This window comes from Ruditapes philippinarum, unplaced genomic scaffold (assembly GCF_026571515.1).
Source record: "Ruditapes philippinarum isolate M1 unplaced genomic scaffold, ASM2657151v2 ctg5178_1_1_1_1, whole genome shotgun sequence".
NCBI lineage: Eukaryota > Metazoa > Mollusca > Bivalvia > Venerida > Veneridae > Ruditapes > Ruditapes philippinarum.
The window spans coordinates 40466-57525 of record NW_026857479.1 but is presented as its reverse complement, the minus strand read 5'-3'; the positions used below and the strand labels follow the sequence as shown (position 1 = coordinate 57525).

The window sequence follows — 17060 nt, the reverse complement described above, 5'->3', positions numbered from 1 at the left end:
TGGGAAAGGCGTTTGTAAGTTCTTGATCCATTTTAATTCTGCTAAGTGTCTAACTTTAACTTTAAAACTAGCAGAAGCATCAGAATCGTAAATTATTTGTTCCACTGGTTGAATTGAAACATTTTTAAATGAATGACCATCTTTACGAAAATGTTGATATAGAAAAGTTGTTAATTTTGTGCGATTTCTCATTTTATAAAAATGTTCACGGAATCGAATTTTAAGAGAACGTCCTGTCTGACCAACATACTGTATGCCACACCCAGGGGTGTTTCAAGTTAAAACATAAACAAAATGAGTTGCCTTTAAAAACAGCTTTCTTTTGTTTGCAGGTCAATTCATTCCACTGTCTAATATCGATATGTAACACGATTAATAGTAGACTAACACATTAATATTGGACGCCTACCTGTACTGTATTAAAAATACAGTACGGTCAGAACAAAGGAATGACGTCATAGTAGTAATTTAATTTTAGAAAATGCATTTTAAAATATTGCCGTAATGCTGTGCGTTATCAACATTCAGGTGTTACGTCGGGACTTGGTACCGCCGTAAGCGACCTTAGCTAGACTTGGACCATGTTATTCTACACCATGATAATGCTCCCGCACAACGGCTCACGACACAGAACTGGAAATGAGCCTGCTCGAGTTCAATCTTCTGCCACAACCAATCAATTAATAAATGTATGACACTTGAGATGATAATTAACATCTTGCATAATCTTGCAAATTAATCCGGATCACGACAGTAAGCCACATTGAATTCATCAGAGCACTGTTCAACCACCGCATCGTTCCTGGGCAGGCTATCAAGCAGTTTACCAGTACTAGTTGCCTTCACTTTCGCAAGGAACTGTAACTTATGTACATGCCAGATCAGAGGTTCAGTGCGAATGACCGTAGAAAGGTTTTCATGATTTATCACAACGAAAGTGACCTGCGTCGTTTGAATAAATAATAAAACTATTTTCTCTTTTAGTCACTTTTAACATGTCCTTACACAATGACTTATGTGCTCATCCTCAGTAACAATTTCTCTACCAGTACGTTCAGTAAGGCATCTCCAATTTGTTTATTTGTTGTCTATATGTTTGGAGTTCATTATTGACCTCTACACAAATGAGGTACTCTAGTTTCCTTTAATGTAAGAATCGAGCATTGGTTGTTCGGAAATTCTTATTCTTAGGATGACACAACCATTGTAGTGAATAGGAAAATACACAAAATATGAAGAAGTTTTAAGTTACTTAAATGAAAGTTTTTATATATTATACTTTTTATTTACACTTAACAGAAACACAGATTTTCGAGTACTTATATCTCAACAATTAAACACTGAATACTATAATTAAAATTTTTATAATGTAGTAAAAAATATCACAATCATAATAAACATTTTCTGTATCATGTTTCAATTCTTTTTACAGAATGATACGCTGATTAAAAAAGAGAATATTTATGGCCAAGTTGTTGTTGATTTACTGTCGGTCAGGTTTTAGTCGTAGCAACTTTGGGTTTTAACTGGTTAAGGAATACCTCGAGCACTTTAAAACATGTCTACAGTATAAAATATCATACAACATGTACATAGCCATTCTATATAAGAATAATGATAAAAGACAAGAGGATCATACACACAAGAAACTACATGTAACTAAAATCATATGTATTATGTTGTAAGAAAAGCTTAAATAAACATGAAAAAACAGGATCGGTTTCTTTAGTACAACCAACAAATTTCGTAATTTTTTTGCATAATATTCCTACATAAAATAATAACTAGTACCTGACCAGACTCGAATCAAGTGATGATTCAACATCAATATTCACTTTATGATTTCATTTCGTACATTGGCTTTTTAATTTTTATCAGGATGTTTATTTGAAATGTTGTTATAAAAGACTCTAATAGAATTTGTCTAGACAGGACAGTTCAGTTGAATTTTACTTAAAATCTTCTGTAATAAACTTGATTATTATTCGTAAATGTGTTTAAACATGCATCTTTACATTTAAATATTTAATAAGAGGGACTATCTCGCATATATTATAAAACCTAATCGGGTGTTATCAAGTATCCTGTAAATGTACTAGTCCTGTCATACTCTGAAAAATTGTAAGGAATACCGTAAATATCTACAACATCATTTTTATTCAGGTGAAACGTTCCAGACTGTGTTAACGGGGTCGCTCCATATTCAAACTTGTCGTCGTCATCATATGGGTCATACCACATGTACAAATGAACATAAGCATTGATCCTTAAATAAGCGGAAACCGAACCCAATTTAGCATAATAGCCCTTTGTTAGCGTTACAGAAAAATAATATAATCCAGGGACTTTACAAGTAAATTTCCCCGTTAAAGGGCTGTATGCATTGCCATAGTTAATGTATACTGATCTGAACACAAGGGTAGTTGTTGATGTTGAGCTTCTATCTAAGCTGTGTGCTGTAAATGCCACTTTTAACTCTGAAAAGAAATAGTTTTAATACAGTGAGTTACAAGATATAAAGATAAAGATATACATATATTTTACTTTATAGGAAGGATTAACGACTAGGTCATCAATATCTGTTATGTGTATCACGTGATACACATTATCAGGAAAGTCGTACAAACAATGTGCTTCATATCATAGAATACGAGTATACACTATAAACTCTTAGAAAATGATACTCCTAATGTTAAATTTTGATCTAACAAATATTACAGAGCATTCTCATTTTGACCATAAGATATGTCTAAAATAATGATGTTAGAATTTATTTTGAATTTAAAAGGAACTTTTGGAAATGTGAGCTTTTTATACATTTGTAGCCTCATACTTTCAATGTTTACCAAAAGAAAAAAAACTCTCATTTATTAATTATGTTTAAAAATATTTTTATTAAAAGTGAATTTATTTTAAGATATGGGTCAGTTTTAAAATAAGAAAAATGAAATGTAATAAAAAAAAATAAAATTTGAGTAAATAATTGCAATTCTAATATGCCATAAGAAATTAATGAATCTTCTGTTTCAAAAAATTCAACTATAAGGAACTAACTTCTGAATCGGAACTTTAATTAATTTTAATCCAGGTATAACAATAGAAAATTAAATCTAAGTAGATAATTAATCCTCTGAATAAGAAATAAAGTAGAGTTAGTTTATCAACTCTATAAAGAAAAACATATAAAAGAATGAATAATTAAACTTTTTAATCAAACAATTTAATACTTAGGTATCTTGAATATATACATGTGATTAAATTCCCTCAAAATTTAGATTTAAATCCAAATTAAATTCTTCCTCTGGATACAGATATCATAAATTCATACTATTTTTTAATTTAAATTAAAGCGTGATAACCTTCTGGATCAATTGTTTTAATCAAAGAATTATTGATTCTTTCTCATCAAAAATGTGATTTTTTAATCCAAGAAATGTAAAATTTCCTTGTAAAAAAAGTAAAAGTTAACAAGCGTTTTAACAAATATCTTCTGAATCAGAATGTTTCATATTATTGGTACGAAAGGGAATAATTATAGAAGTCAACCTAATTAAAATTGAATGCTCTGACTTAATGATTTTATAAATAAATATTAATGATCAAAATCAAATGCTTAAAAATAACAATTAAAGGTGAGACAAGTTTCAAAGTTATATTCAATAATCAATGACCTATGACTGACATTCATCTACAAAAAGGATATTTTTGCTGAGAATAAATCCTGTACAAGAATAATTAGGCAATTTCTTATCGGTGAATTTACTTTTAGAAATGTCCTAGTGTGTAAATCCCTCCTATTCAGCTCGATAGAATCCCACTCTTGGTCCTCTTTCTGGTACTTACAAATACTGGTTTCATTAAGAGAAGAAAGCAGTTATGTGAGTGTTATATATACAAATGTACTAATTAAATCTCCATACAAGTGTAAGAGATACGGACGATTTCGTAACATATGTCTGAAAATACGCATTAATTCCCAACACATGTGTTACAAATACGAAAACATTCCCCTCAATGTCAGAATTATACGCATGAATTTCCAACACACACGTTACAGGTACATACGGTTTTCCCACATATTTCTGAAAAATACGCATGCATTTCTAGCAAACATGTTTCAAATACGAACAAATTTCCCAAACATATCTGAAATATACACATGAATGTTCAACACACGTGTAACAAATACACATGATTTCTATGGAAGGGAAATCCGCAAGTATAGAAGGCTATTTAAGTAAAAATTCCGTTCAAGTAAATTACTTATTATTGGTTGTTAATTAAAATCCATTCATGTAAATGACTTACCCATTCATGTAAATGACTTATTCCTGCATGTACATTACATGGATTTTATGACAAATTTATATTCTATTATTCTTTGTCCGATTTCTATGTCCCATTTTCTTATATGTTTGTATGAAGTTATATATAATCAGCAGTAAAAAACATATAATTTTGTCGCACCATGTAACGCCGAAAATTAGTGAGAAACTATTATACATTTTATGTCCGAATCTGGAGTATTTAGCAACGTTAGGCCTGGCCGACACAGGATTCAATAGATGAAACCCAAAGATTGACATCCAATGTAATTTTTAAGAAAACATGTTGTTTCTATAATAATTCTCTCACTCATTACAAGTTATATATTATTGTATCATTATAAGATATATATTATTGTATATTAGGAAAAATAATGTCTTCTCTCTTAACCCTAAGGATAATGATCTTATAGTTATCTCGCTCATTGAGTTTTATATGATTCACTGCTCTCATCCATTAGGATAAATAATGACACCTCTGTCAATAGTTAGGATAACATATCTCTTACTATGTTTAAAGTGCTTTGCTCTCACCCATTATGTTTCAAAATGACATATCCTCTTTCAACCTATTTGCTGTCGCCCATTAGGAAAAATAATGACTTCTCTCTCATCACTAAGTATAATTATTCGATAATTTTCGCACTCATTAAGTGTTATATGATTCATTTCTCTCACCGATTAGGATAAAGAATGACATCTCTCTGAAGCTTAGGATACTTTAGTGATTGTTCTCTCAATCATTTTGTGTTTTATAGTGCTTTGCTCTCGCCCATTAGGAAAAATAATGACCTCTCTTATCACTTAGTATAATTATTCGATAATTTTTGCACTCATTAAGTGTTATATCACCGATTAGAATAAATAATGACATCTCTCTCAATCATTAGGATAATATACATGTGTATAACAATGCCCTCACTCATTATGTGTTTTATAGTGCTTTGCTCTCACCCATTATGCAGAATAATGACTTCTCTCTCAACCTTATGAATAATATATTGTAGTTCTCTCACTCATAATGTATTTTATAGGGAAAGTGCTAGCAAACTCACCAACTAAGACCAATAATTTAATCTTTTTCAAACCAATTACATTATAAAACGAGTTATTAGCATAAAAATGGTATTACACAAACATGAATTTATTTTGACGTGACGTCAAACATAGCGTAAAGACGTAACACTGTAGGTGCGTATATGAAAAATGTTACCTTTTCACTTCAAAAACAGTCTTTATCTTAGTTATTGATAAATAGAATAATATATTCCTGTAGGTTCACCATTGAATTTCGTTAATTCATTGAATGAATTAATACTATGCTTGCCAGAGTTTCGCGCACTGTAATTCCAATAAAATTAACTTACACTCACACAACATCCTCTATTTATGCCATGTTATCCAAACATTACTTATCCTAAAACCCGAGTCCTGAGATAACAGCCTGCTTCGGGCAGACTTACAATACAAAATTAGGTTGCAAAGTCTAAACTGCGCTCACTATCAGAGAAGCGGTCCTCTCTCAATTGTAAGGAAGTTACGCACATCTCAACCGTTTAGATTTAGATTGACCCTACGTGTTGAGCTAGTCAACCCTTGTAGAGGAACAATATAATCTTTTTGTATAACTTTGTCGTAAAGTCCCATAACATGCTAAATTCTAAATTTAAAATTGCAAATTGCCATTTTGATCTCTTAATTTCGAAAACTTAACTTTGAATTTTTGAAAAACATTATATGCTTTACTGACAGAAATATTGAATTAAATACAATGGATCGAAATGGACCGGAATTCATAAAAATGTTTCTTCGACTTGCCACAGAAATATAAATAACAAGAGAGCCATGATGGCCCTAGATCGCTCACCTGACTTATCAAACTCATCCAAACAATTACCTAGACAAGCATTCTGACCAAGTCTCATGACAGGTGAGTATTAATTGTGACCACTACAGTGTTAACAAGGATTATCCATATTTGAGCAGTGCGACCTAGTTTTTTACCCAGGTTACACATATTCAAACTTGACCTAGAAATCATCAAAACAAACTTTCAGACCAATTTCCAGGATACTTGGATCAAAACAGTAGCAACTAGAGTGTTAACAAGATTTTTCTATTTTTAGCTCCGGTGACCTAGTTTCACATGCGATTTCGAACTCATCCAAGCAATTACCTAGACAAGCATCCTGACCAAGTTTGATGATAATTGAGTCGAAAATGTGACCACTTGAATGTTAACAAGGTTTTTCCATATTTGGGCGTTGTGACCTTGTTTTTCATCCAAGATGACCCATGTTCGATCTTGACTTAGAAATCATCAAAACAAACTTTCAGACCAATTAACAGAATATTTCGATCACAACAGTAGTCACTAGAGTGTGAACAAGATTTTTCTATTTTTAGCTCCTGTGACCTAGTTTTTCATCCGAGATGTCTCATGTTCGATTTATTTCCAGCAATGACCTAGACAAGTTTCCTGACCAAGTTTGATGACAATTGAGTCAAAATTGTGACCACTAGAGTGTTAAGAAGGTTTTTCTATTTTTAGCTCCGGTGACGTACTTTTTCATCCGAGATGACCCATGTTCGAACTCATCCGAGCTATCACAGAGACAAGCATCTTGATCAAGTTTGATGATGATTGATGCAAAAATGTGTCCGCTAGAGTGTTAACAAGGTTTTTCTATTTTTAGCTCCGGTGACCTACTTTTTCATCCGAGATGACCCATGTTCAAACTCATCCGAGCTATCACCTAGACTAACATCTTGACAAAGTTTGATGATGACTGATGCAAAAATATGACCGCTAGAGTGTTAACAAGGTTTTTCTATTTTTAGCTCCGGTGACCTACTTTTTCATCCGAGATGACCCATATTCGAACTCATTTGAGCTATCACCCAGACAAGCATCTTGACCAAGTTTGATGATGATTGATTCAAAAATGTGACCACTAGAGTGTTAACAAGGTTTTTCTATTTTTAGCTACGGTGACCTACTTTTTCATCCGAGATGACCCATGTTCGAACTCATCCAAGCTATCAACTAGATAAGCATCCTGACCAAGTTTGATGATGATTGAGGCAAAAATGCGACCGCTAGAGTGTTCACAAGCAATTGTGGACGTACGACGTACGACGGACGACAGACGACGGACGACGGACATTCACCGATCCTAAAAGCTCACCCTGAGCAACCTCAGGTGAGCTAAAAAGGTAAAAATAACATATTTTTACAAAGTCCCACGTTTTCCATAAATAGAACAGGAAGTTTGTACACTGACTATTGGAAGTTAAATCAATTTCATTTTCGAGTTGTAAAATACATTTTAACAATTATTACGTTTTACACAACAAGTGTGATTTTATAAGAACAATTTACAAACGTGAACATTTAGTTAAGGAATTGGAACATAGAATAATTTATGTGGGACATTCACAGCTTAATTTACAATTTGTGTGTGAATTTACATACAAACAAATTGGTAAAAGGGGCACGGAAAATAGACAAAGGGACAAAGAATATTAAAATATAAATTTAAAATTGTATCAATGTATTTGTCATGTAAGAATAAGTAATTTAATGAAAGGTATGTATTTTTATGGCGGATATCCCCTTCCACAAATTTTTCTTTACAATTCTAAAAAATACGCACGAATTTTAAAAAAATAATATTCATTTTTAACCCTTCAATTCTAATATTGAAAGTCAACAATAAAGTTATCCTCATGAATTCGAGTCATCTACCTAAATTCCTTCAATGTTGCAACTTTGTAAAAAATATTGGACGTGAGTTATTTTTGTGATATCAACCTAAGCCCTTCTCGCTTCTTAAATTTGTCGATCAGGGTCGAGGACATTTCCATTTGAAATAAACTCAAATGACCCATAAACGATGTTAGAAAGTAGTAAAACTTTACACTTCATAGGCCTTAGTGCGTGCATTAAATGACAATTTTTTAAATGAAAATGATCATTCATTTGTGATTTATATTTGTAAGTTCGAAATAACCACTATATTTACTCCAGCGAATTATAAGAAAAACGACCCGCCATAAGAAGTGGTTACCGTAGTTGATTGATTGTATGAAGAAACGTTGACCTAGTTCTCGCTTAGAGTTTTACCAATGTCACGTCGTCCTAATGAGGCGTGGCTATTACATTCAGTTTACGCATGCGTCTTTCGTGACTTAATATTAAGTAAATATATTTGCCTGTCTATAAGATTAAGGATTAAGAAGGGCATTTTTTGAAAAGTGAAACAATTTCATTGGTCGGCTAATGATGTTGAACACTAACGCGATTTATGTCAGTAAAGAATATACATGTAATATACCTGCACACAGTTGTTTGTTGCAAGTTCTTATTTCGTCCGGACTTCCGTTACAATATCTTCCTAATAAAGATGGTGTTGGGTTAGAACATGTCCTTAGACGACTTTGAATACCACCTCCACAACTGACACTGCAAGAACCCCAGTTTTCCCAACTTGACCACCCACCATCTAAAATATTAAGTTTATCAAATTATATAATAAGAGTTTGTTGCATTTCTCAAACATAAACTGCGCAGTTTAATGAGTAAGGAGTTAACAACAATATTATCAAATTAAATTAACACCTGAATTACACAAAAAAACTAACATTGTTTCACAGAAATTAAAATTTGCTTTATATGTAATATACCTGCACATGCATATTTGTTACACAATCTTGTTTGCTCCGAACTTCCGCCACAATTCCTTCCAGATAATGATGGTCTCGGGTTAGAACATGTTCTTAGCCGACTTTGAATTCCGCCTTCACAGCTCACGCTACAAGAACCCCAGTTTTCCCAACTTGACCACTTACCATCTATAAAAGTACATTACTTAAATCAATTCTACATTCCAAAATTACCTGTCTAAGAGACTGACACTCTAAAGTCAAAAAGGCAATTTAATAAAAGTAAAAAGTAAAGACGGAATAAATGCAAATGACAATGGATTGACGTCTTATATCCAAATGAAATGTTTCTTTGAAGATGTGATCTAGAATGAGGTAGGTATTTTTCTGAACAAGTGTATATGAAAATTGTGTAACTGCCCGAAGCGAAATTGAATCTCTTCAACATTTTAGTAAAAATACTTCGAACACAAGATTAATTTTTTTTGTATCTCAACATGGATTATCATTTTTTCACCTGTATTCTATAATTCAATTGTTAGTATAATAATAATTTCACTTTAAGAAGGACATCTTCCCTTTTCATTGATATGGCAGGACTTGTCTCGACAACGAATAAATGTACTATTTCACCTGCACAAGCACCAGGAAAACATAGTCTATCATCACGTGATTCTCCGAAACAATGGTCTCCATTTCGGCTAGGATAAGGGTTCGAGCAAGACCTATCTCGGCGTTGCATTCCGACGTCACATGAAACAGAACACGACCCCCACGATCCCCAATTGCTCCATATCCCGTGAACTGAAAAATAATATGGACAAAATATGATAAACAAGATCAACAAAGAAGGGCGGTGTCTAATGAACGCAACCCAAGTTAGACAATATATTTTCATGTTGTTTTGTCAGTTTATAGAAATACATGTATATATTTTACTTCCGGAGCATTAAGATATTTTCATAAGTTTTGCAAGATGGGTCAGTTATTCAATGTTCATAGTTTAATCTTAATAGCCATACAGTGCAGACGTGTTGTATTCATGTTATAAAATTAATACTATTAACATAATCATTTATGATATTGCAAACCTTCTAGTAAAGACCAATTCACTTTTATAAATATAGTTAAAGTTTGACGTTGCAAGACGCTTGCTACTGTCGAAATATAATTAATTCGGATACTAAGCCGTTAAAGGCATTTATCATTGCCGTTACATGGACAATGTTAAACGCACTTAACTGTCCAATTGATAAATGCACGTCCGGCTGCAAATTATACATGTATATTGGACATATATATGACGTTCACGTGGTATAAGTTAGAAGCAATGGTTATCATTCATATTGAATAATAGTGCAATATTCCGTTTACTGAACAACAATAACTTTAGATCTAACTTATGAGATACATGCATATGGGCATAAGCACCAATTTTAGTTTTTTCTGTTTGATTTTGACAAAAAACTTGTTATAATCTGTTAATGAAGATCAGCATTTTATATATTACCCATTACAAAATTCAAACAATTACATATATGACGAAGAAATGAAAGAACGAAACAGAAAAAAAACTAGCATGAATAAACATGCATTATATCATATATATCCACTTTATGATACTAACACTTTAATTTAGAGAAATAACACATTGTGATAATTCCATTATGTATGAAAATATTACGCACCAGGACACGGATCATTTTGACATTGTTTATTGTCTGTGTTATTTCCTATACAGTCAAGTCCACCATTTGCTGGTGCAGGATTCGTGCAAGTTCTAGTTTTCGTCTGGAAGCCTAAACTGCAAGTGACGTCACAACTTGACCACGATGACCAGGCACTCCACTGTCCATCAACTAATAATGATAGTATGACTTCTTAGAAATACATTTTCTTATAATGTTTTAAAGAAGGATATGGTACTGCAGTCAATTTAGGTCTAAATTTTACAACCTTTATGTTTGTTTGTTATTTGGAAATATGAAAAGAAAAATAAATGTTGTCATTATTCTTTCTTTCACATTTTAACCCATGCTAGGATTTTTGTACTTTATTTTAATTCCTGTACATTTGAAAAAAGGCAATCAACGAAGTGTTGTAGTTTGCAACTTTGCTGGAGAATTTAATATTTCGCGAGATCGAAGGTCGAGCGTGATACGCTGCGAGTAGCAAAATACGAGTACATGGCCTCAGAAGCCACTACAATTTTTGAGACAAAAAGTGGAATTCAAAAATGACAGATGAATACGTATTTAATGAGAAATAAACCACGCCCTTATTTATCGGTTCCCGTTTCAAAACGCTACGTAGTGCACAGCTTAGATAAGAGCCAACGAGAAAAATAGTCAGCAGTTCCAAATATGGTTTCGTATTTGTCACTGACATAAGACGGATTTTCCTATTCGTTGAATCATATAAGCGTTTCGTGATTTGCGTGTATGTTAGGGATAAAAGTTATAGCTATAAAATAAAATAGTATCTAGCTGGTTTAAAATCGTTATAGATCCAAATCAGGACTGTAATATAGTTATAATAAAGCTAAACATAAAATTACCTAATTGACACAGACCACAAAACTTTGGACAAACCAGTTTAGCTTGTTGGATGTCTTTACATACATGAAATATTGTATTTATACGTGCACAGTCAACTGTTTCATCGTCAATACACAATGTGGCTGAAATGGTAAATACCTTTATACAAGGGCTAGAAACCGTTTTAATAAGAGTAACATCAAATAGTGATTTATTTGATATCAATGTAATGACTTTTTGTAAGTTTGTGAAGCTTTAAAATGTTATCAAAATTATCAAAAGAATCATTGAAACATAAAAATAACAAGAGCCACCGCCGGGCGGGGGCAACGCTCGACTTTTTACTTTTTCTAAACGCAAACATAGAAAGGTTTAAACATATATTGACGTTTCCTTTTTATAAATTTAGTTGGTCTGTCTTGTCACATTAGTTTTGTTTATATATTTTGTATATATATGAATAGAAACATTAAGCATATTTCTAAAAATAGCAACAGTACGCAATTTCTTAAAATAGCAACATGACGCAATTTCTAAAAATAGAAAAAAATGACGCAATTTCTAAAAATAGAAAAAAATGACATAACTTCTAAAAATAAAAAAATGACGCAATTTCTAAAAATAGCAACAATGATGCAATTTCTAAAAATAGAAAAATTGACGCAATTTCTAAAAATAGAAAAAATGACGCAATTTCTAAAAATAGCAACAATGACGCAATTTCTAAAAATAGAAAAAAATGACACAATTTCTAAAAATAGAAAAAATGACGCAATTTCTAAAAATAGAAAAAAATGACGCAATTTCTAAAAATAGAAAAAATGACGCAATTTCTAAAAATAGCAACAATGACGCAATTTCTAAAAATAGAATATATTTGATATATATATATTTATTACCCTTCCAGATTTTTTCCGCCTTTTTGATTGGATATTGATCACCCGAAAGAAATTGATATAACCGAGCCAGACGGGTAATATACACACTAAATTTCCCCGTTTGGCACCCAACGTTGTAAACAATATGCGCTGAGGTGATGCGCGTACGGTTCGATTTAACGCGGTGAAAATTCCGATTTAAAAGCACTTTTTAACTGTCAAATGATAAATATTTACCAAAGAAGAGTAATGATACATATAACCATCAGTATCGAAAACAAATATGACCTTGTGAAAGCTTGATATTAATTACAAAAAAGTGCGCTCAACAGACTACTCCTTTTCTCTTGTTTACTTTCGTAAGGTACGGGAAAAATACGTCATGTATTTATGTGACGTCATGTTGGACGAAGATGTATCCTAAAGGGAATCTTATTTCGACGTTTCATTTAAAACAGCAATGATTTTTTAAAAAATCGTCTAAACTCGGCAGGGGAAGGGTAATAAAATTATTATTTTGGTTTTGGAGTGATATATGTGGATATATTACCTGCCAAGATAAAATATCACCCTCGCCTAACGGCTCGGGTGATATAAAATCTTAACAGGTAATATATCCACATATATCACTCCAAAACCAAAATAACATATAATATATATCTATATATATATATATATATATATATGCATATATATATTCAAAAAAAAAAAAATATATATATATATATATATATACATGTATATATGTATATATATATATTTGATATATATATATATATATAGATATATATATGTGTATATATATATATATGTATATATATATATTTGATATATAGATATATATATCTATATATATACACATGTATATCTATATATATACACATGTATATATATGTATATATATATATTTGATATATATATATATATCTATATATATATGCATATATATATTTAAAAAAAATAAAAAAAAATATATATATATATATATATATACATGTATATATATGTATATATATATATGAAATATATATATATATATCTATATATGTATATATAAATATGTATATATATATCTATATATATATATATATATATCTATAGATATATATGTATATATATATATATATATATATACACACATGTATATATATGTATATATATATATATTTGATATATATATACATATCTATATATATATATATATACATGCATATATATACATATATATATATATATATATATATATGTATATATAAATATGTATATATATATATATACATGTATATATGTATATATATATATTTGATATATATATATATATCTATATATATATATATATATATATATATTTGTAGATAGATATATATACACATGTATATATATGTATATATATATATATTTGATATATATATATATATATATATATATATATATATATATATATACATATATATATATACATATATATATATATATACATATACACACACACATTTATATAAATAGCAAAGTTACAGTCAGTTACTGCCAAAACAATGAATATTTCAATAATTTGACCTTCAAAGACAATGTCATTAATGAGTGAAGGTCAAGGTCTTTCGGTATATTTTCAACAGTTATCTTTGAAGATTATTATGTTCAAGTTTGAAGACAATCCATTCAAAAATAACAAAGTTACAGCCAATTATAGCCAAAAAAATGAAAATTTCAATAATCTGACCTTCAAAGTCAAGGTCATTGATGAGTGAAGGTCAAGGTCTGACTGGTTATTTTTAAGGGATATCCTTGAATATTATTATGTTCAAGTTTGAAGACAATCCATTCAAAAATAACAAAGTAACAGCCAATAACAGCACGAACAAGCAAAAATTGGACTTTTAACCTTGAAGGTCAAGGTCATTTATGGATGAAGGTCAAGATTAGTGTGGTCTACTGAAAGGTCTTGTCCCAAGGGTTGTTGTGGCCAAGTATGAAGACAATACACCAAGAAATAAAAAAGTTATGATCCAGGTACATGTTTTTGGACGGCAACGGCAACGGCAACGGCAACGCCGACCTGACTATAACAATACCTCTACTTTTTTTTTCAAAAAAAAAAAAGTCGAGCTAAAAACGGAATAAAGCGCTTGCTTCTCCTCGAGTCTGGCACTTACTCATGGTTAAAATACTTTATTATCGAAACAGTGACCATGAAATTACTTTTTATTTATATATATCCAATAGCCGCAAATTAAGGAACTTACGTTTCATGTGCTTGCACAAGTCGGAGTTACAACTGTCTGAAGAACAACACTCTAGACAATTTGACGTTTGACGTGACGTCACATCTCGTCCAATGATACCTACACTTGATATCCCACCACAATGCTGGAAAAACAAATCATCATAAAGTTACAACATCACCGTTATGATATGATTATTTGTTTAACTGTTTAATCAATGTAACGAATAGTGTAATTTTATTGTGAGATATGCATACCTTCTTGCTTATTTTATGTATTAAATTAATTATTCTCAAGCATTAAATATCATATACTGTTTTCACTAACCTAAATTTATTTGAATATATTCTGAATTTAAGTTCAACAAAAACGACAATTATATAATCACATTCGTCGTGACAATGCAAAACATCAACAACAATAACTACAAACTATCATTATCAAACAGTGACACTTCAGAGATATATTCTTAGCAAAATATATGGAAATGTAAAATTTACTCACTTGGTTATCAGCACATCCCATTTTATATATTCCTGCTGATACATTCAAGTAGCATACCTAAAAAAACATGGGAAGTTTTAATTTGCAACACGTGAAATGGCTAATGTATAGATGAATTTATTTTAAGCATAAACACGCATAGCTGAATTCATTTTTTTACATCATGAAAACGTATAGCTGAATTTATATATTACAGAAGAAACACGCATAGCTAGTTTTATTTTTTTACATGGACACGCATAGCTGAATTCTTTTTTTTTCTTACATGAACGTGTATGGCATATTTTTTTCTGAAATTATCACTTAGGTAATAGGTGTTTTTTGTAGCTACACATTCATTGCTGACTTGATACGTTTTGATACTGTTTTTCTATTTAGCAGATTTTCAATCTATTTCAAAAATACTGCTAAATTAAGACTTCTTTTTTGTCCCAAAGCCTCCGCCCACCCTGATTCATTATACAAGGATAACTCGATCCTGTATTTTATATCACAGGTCGTGCGATAGAACTTTTTTGAATCCGTTTTAATTCCAAGGTGATTGACATATACAGATAAGTGTAAAATTTTCATTATTCATAAACACACAAACACATATCACAATATCTTGTTTTCTCTCTGACTTATATCATAGTATATACATCTTACTACAAATTAAATGTTGGGTAAAGTGAGCATGTTATTTTGACCTTTCTATATTATTGAAAGATTTGATTCACATGTTGACAAATAAAACGTTAGATTGAGCGAGATAAGTATGCAAATTCTTACTACAAATTAAAGAAAACACAATAACATGTATCTCTGGTAAATAATGAAAGTACTCTTCGTTTTCGTTTTGTATTGTAATAAATATGTAATATTAACAAATTGTATCATTCATACCTGTGAATTTTGACATGATATCGTACTGTTGCAGGTTCGAGGGTCATCAATTTTCTGACAAGACAAGCAATTTAGGGAATCTAAATAGAGAAATGACTAATTAATAAAGAAAATGAAATGGTATTTCTAACAATAATTGTATCTATTAAAGAGCCGGAAGTGAATCCAAAATTTGTCAATAGATGTTTAAAAGTCATCCAGAAATTTCATATTTTAATCATACAATCGGAATCACTTAATATTTTTTTTCAAACACGGATGGATGAAACGTTACGAGTTTTTGCATTGATTTAATTTTAAACATGATATGAAGTAAATCAATGACAACAGTTAATATGTTTTCCAATTTGTAAAGGTATTCCCTTGCAATGTCTTAAAAAGCAAAGTCATAACATGTGAATGTTCAATGTCCTTGTCAAAAATTAATTGTCGTAATACAAAATGGCATAAAACATTAAATGTACTCACAACAAAATGTGAAATGCAAGCAAATCGCTACACAGAAAGCTACAAAGTCTGAAAAACAAAAGAATATTATCAATTTCATTGCTTGTTTATATTGAGAAAATAAGATATTTTCTAAATTACAAGTATTTTATCATGTTATAAACAAGATACGTACTTAATGCTTCCATTTGATGTCGAAACTGGAAAGCAAGCATTTGATCCGTCAATTTTAGTGTGTCTATTTTATATGAAAGGTCGAGTTTTTATGACGTGAGTAATTTTGTCCTTCACATAACAAGGGTCTTAATATTAAGGTAGTTAATTTTGAATATTTTGATGATGCCATTAGATTTTAAGTGCATTGTTTAAAGATCCTGTATGTTATAATTTAGGATGTAACCACATACAAGTGAAATTTTATATATGCATATCATAATGCTTCTAAAATTATTTCAAACATCGAAGGATATGTAAAATATGTACTGGAGATGTTTAAAGGCATTATATGTAATAAATAAAATATATGCATTCATTTATTATTGAAAAATTGGCTAAGGCTTTATAGAAAATAAATTTCTAATTACTTCCCTTTATTTT

At 30.6% G+C, this 17060-nt stretch overlaps 1 protein-coding gene across 1 annotated transcript; it reads right to left on the bottom strand.

The window, feature by feature from the left end:
* Nucleotides 1-1301: 1301 nt before the first annotated feature.
* Nucleotides 1302-16730, bottom strand: LOC132749870 (A disintegrin and metalloproteinase with thrombospondin motifs adt-1-like). Its single transcript, XM_060739781.1, has 11 exons — nt 16639-16730; nt 16485-16532; nt 16017-16096; nt 15132-15188; nt 14649-14772; nt 11548-11670; nt 10679-10849; nt 9624-9794; nt 9012-9179; nt 8663-8830; nt 1302-2477 (listed from the first exon to the last, which is right to left on the bottom strand). The coding sequence occupies exons 1-11, from the start codon at nt 16676-16678 to the stop codon at nt 2062-2064; spliced, it is 1566 nt and encodes a 521-aa protein (XP_060595764.1). The 5' UTR covers nt 16679-16730; the 3' UTR covers nt 1302-2061.
* Nucleotides 16731-17060: the final 330 nt, after the last annotated feature.

Coding starts and splice junctions, on each gene's coding strand:
- LOC132749870 (XM_060739781.1), bottom strand. CDS start 16,678: ATGCTTGCTTTCCAGTTTCGACATCAAATGGAAGCATTAA. Junction 11,671..14,648: donor CTTGTGCAAGCACATGAAAC/GTAAGTTCCTTA, acceptor TTACCATTTCAG/CCACATTGTGTATTGACGAT. Junction 9,180..9,623: donor TTTTCCTGGTGCTTGTGCAG/GTGAAATAGTAC, acceptor GTACTTTTATAG/ATGGTAAGTGGTCAAGTTGG.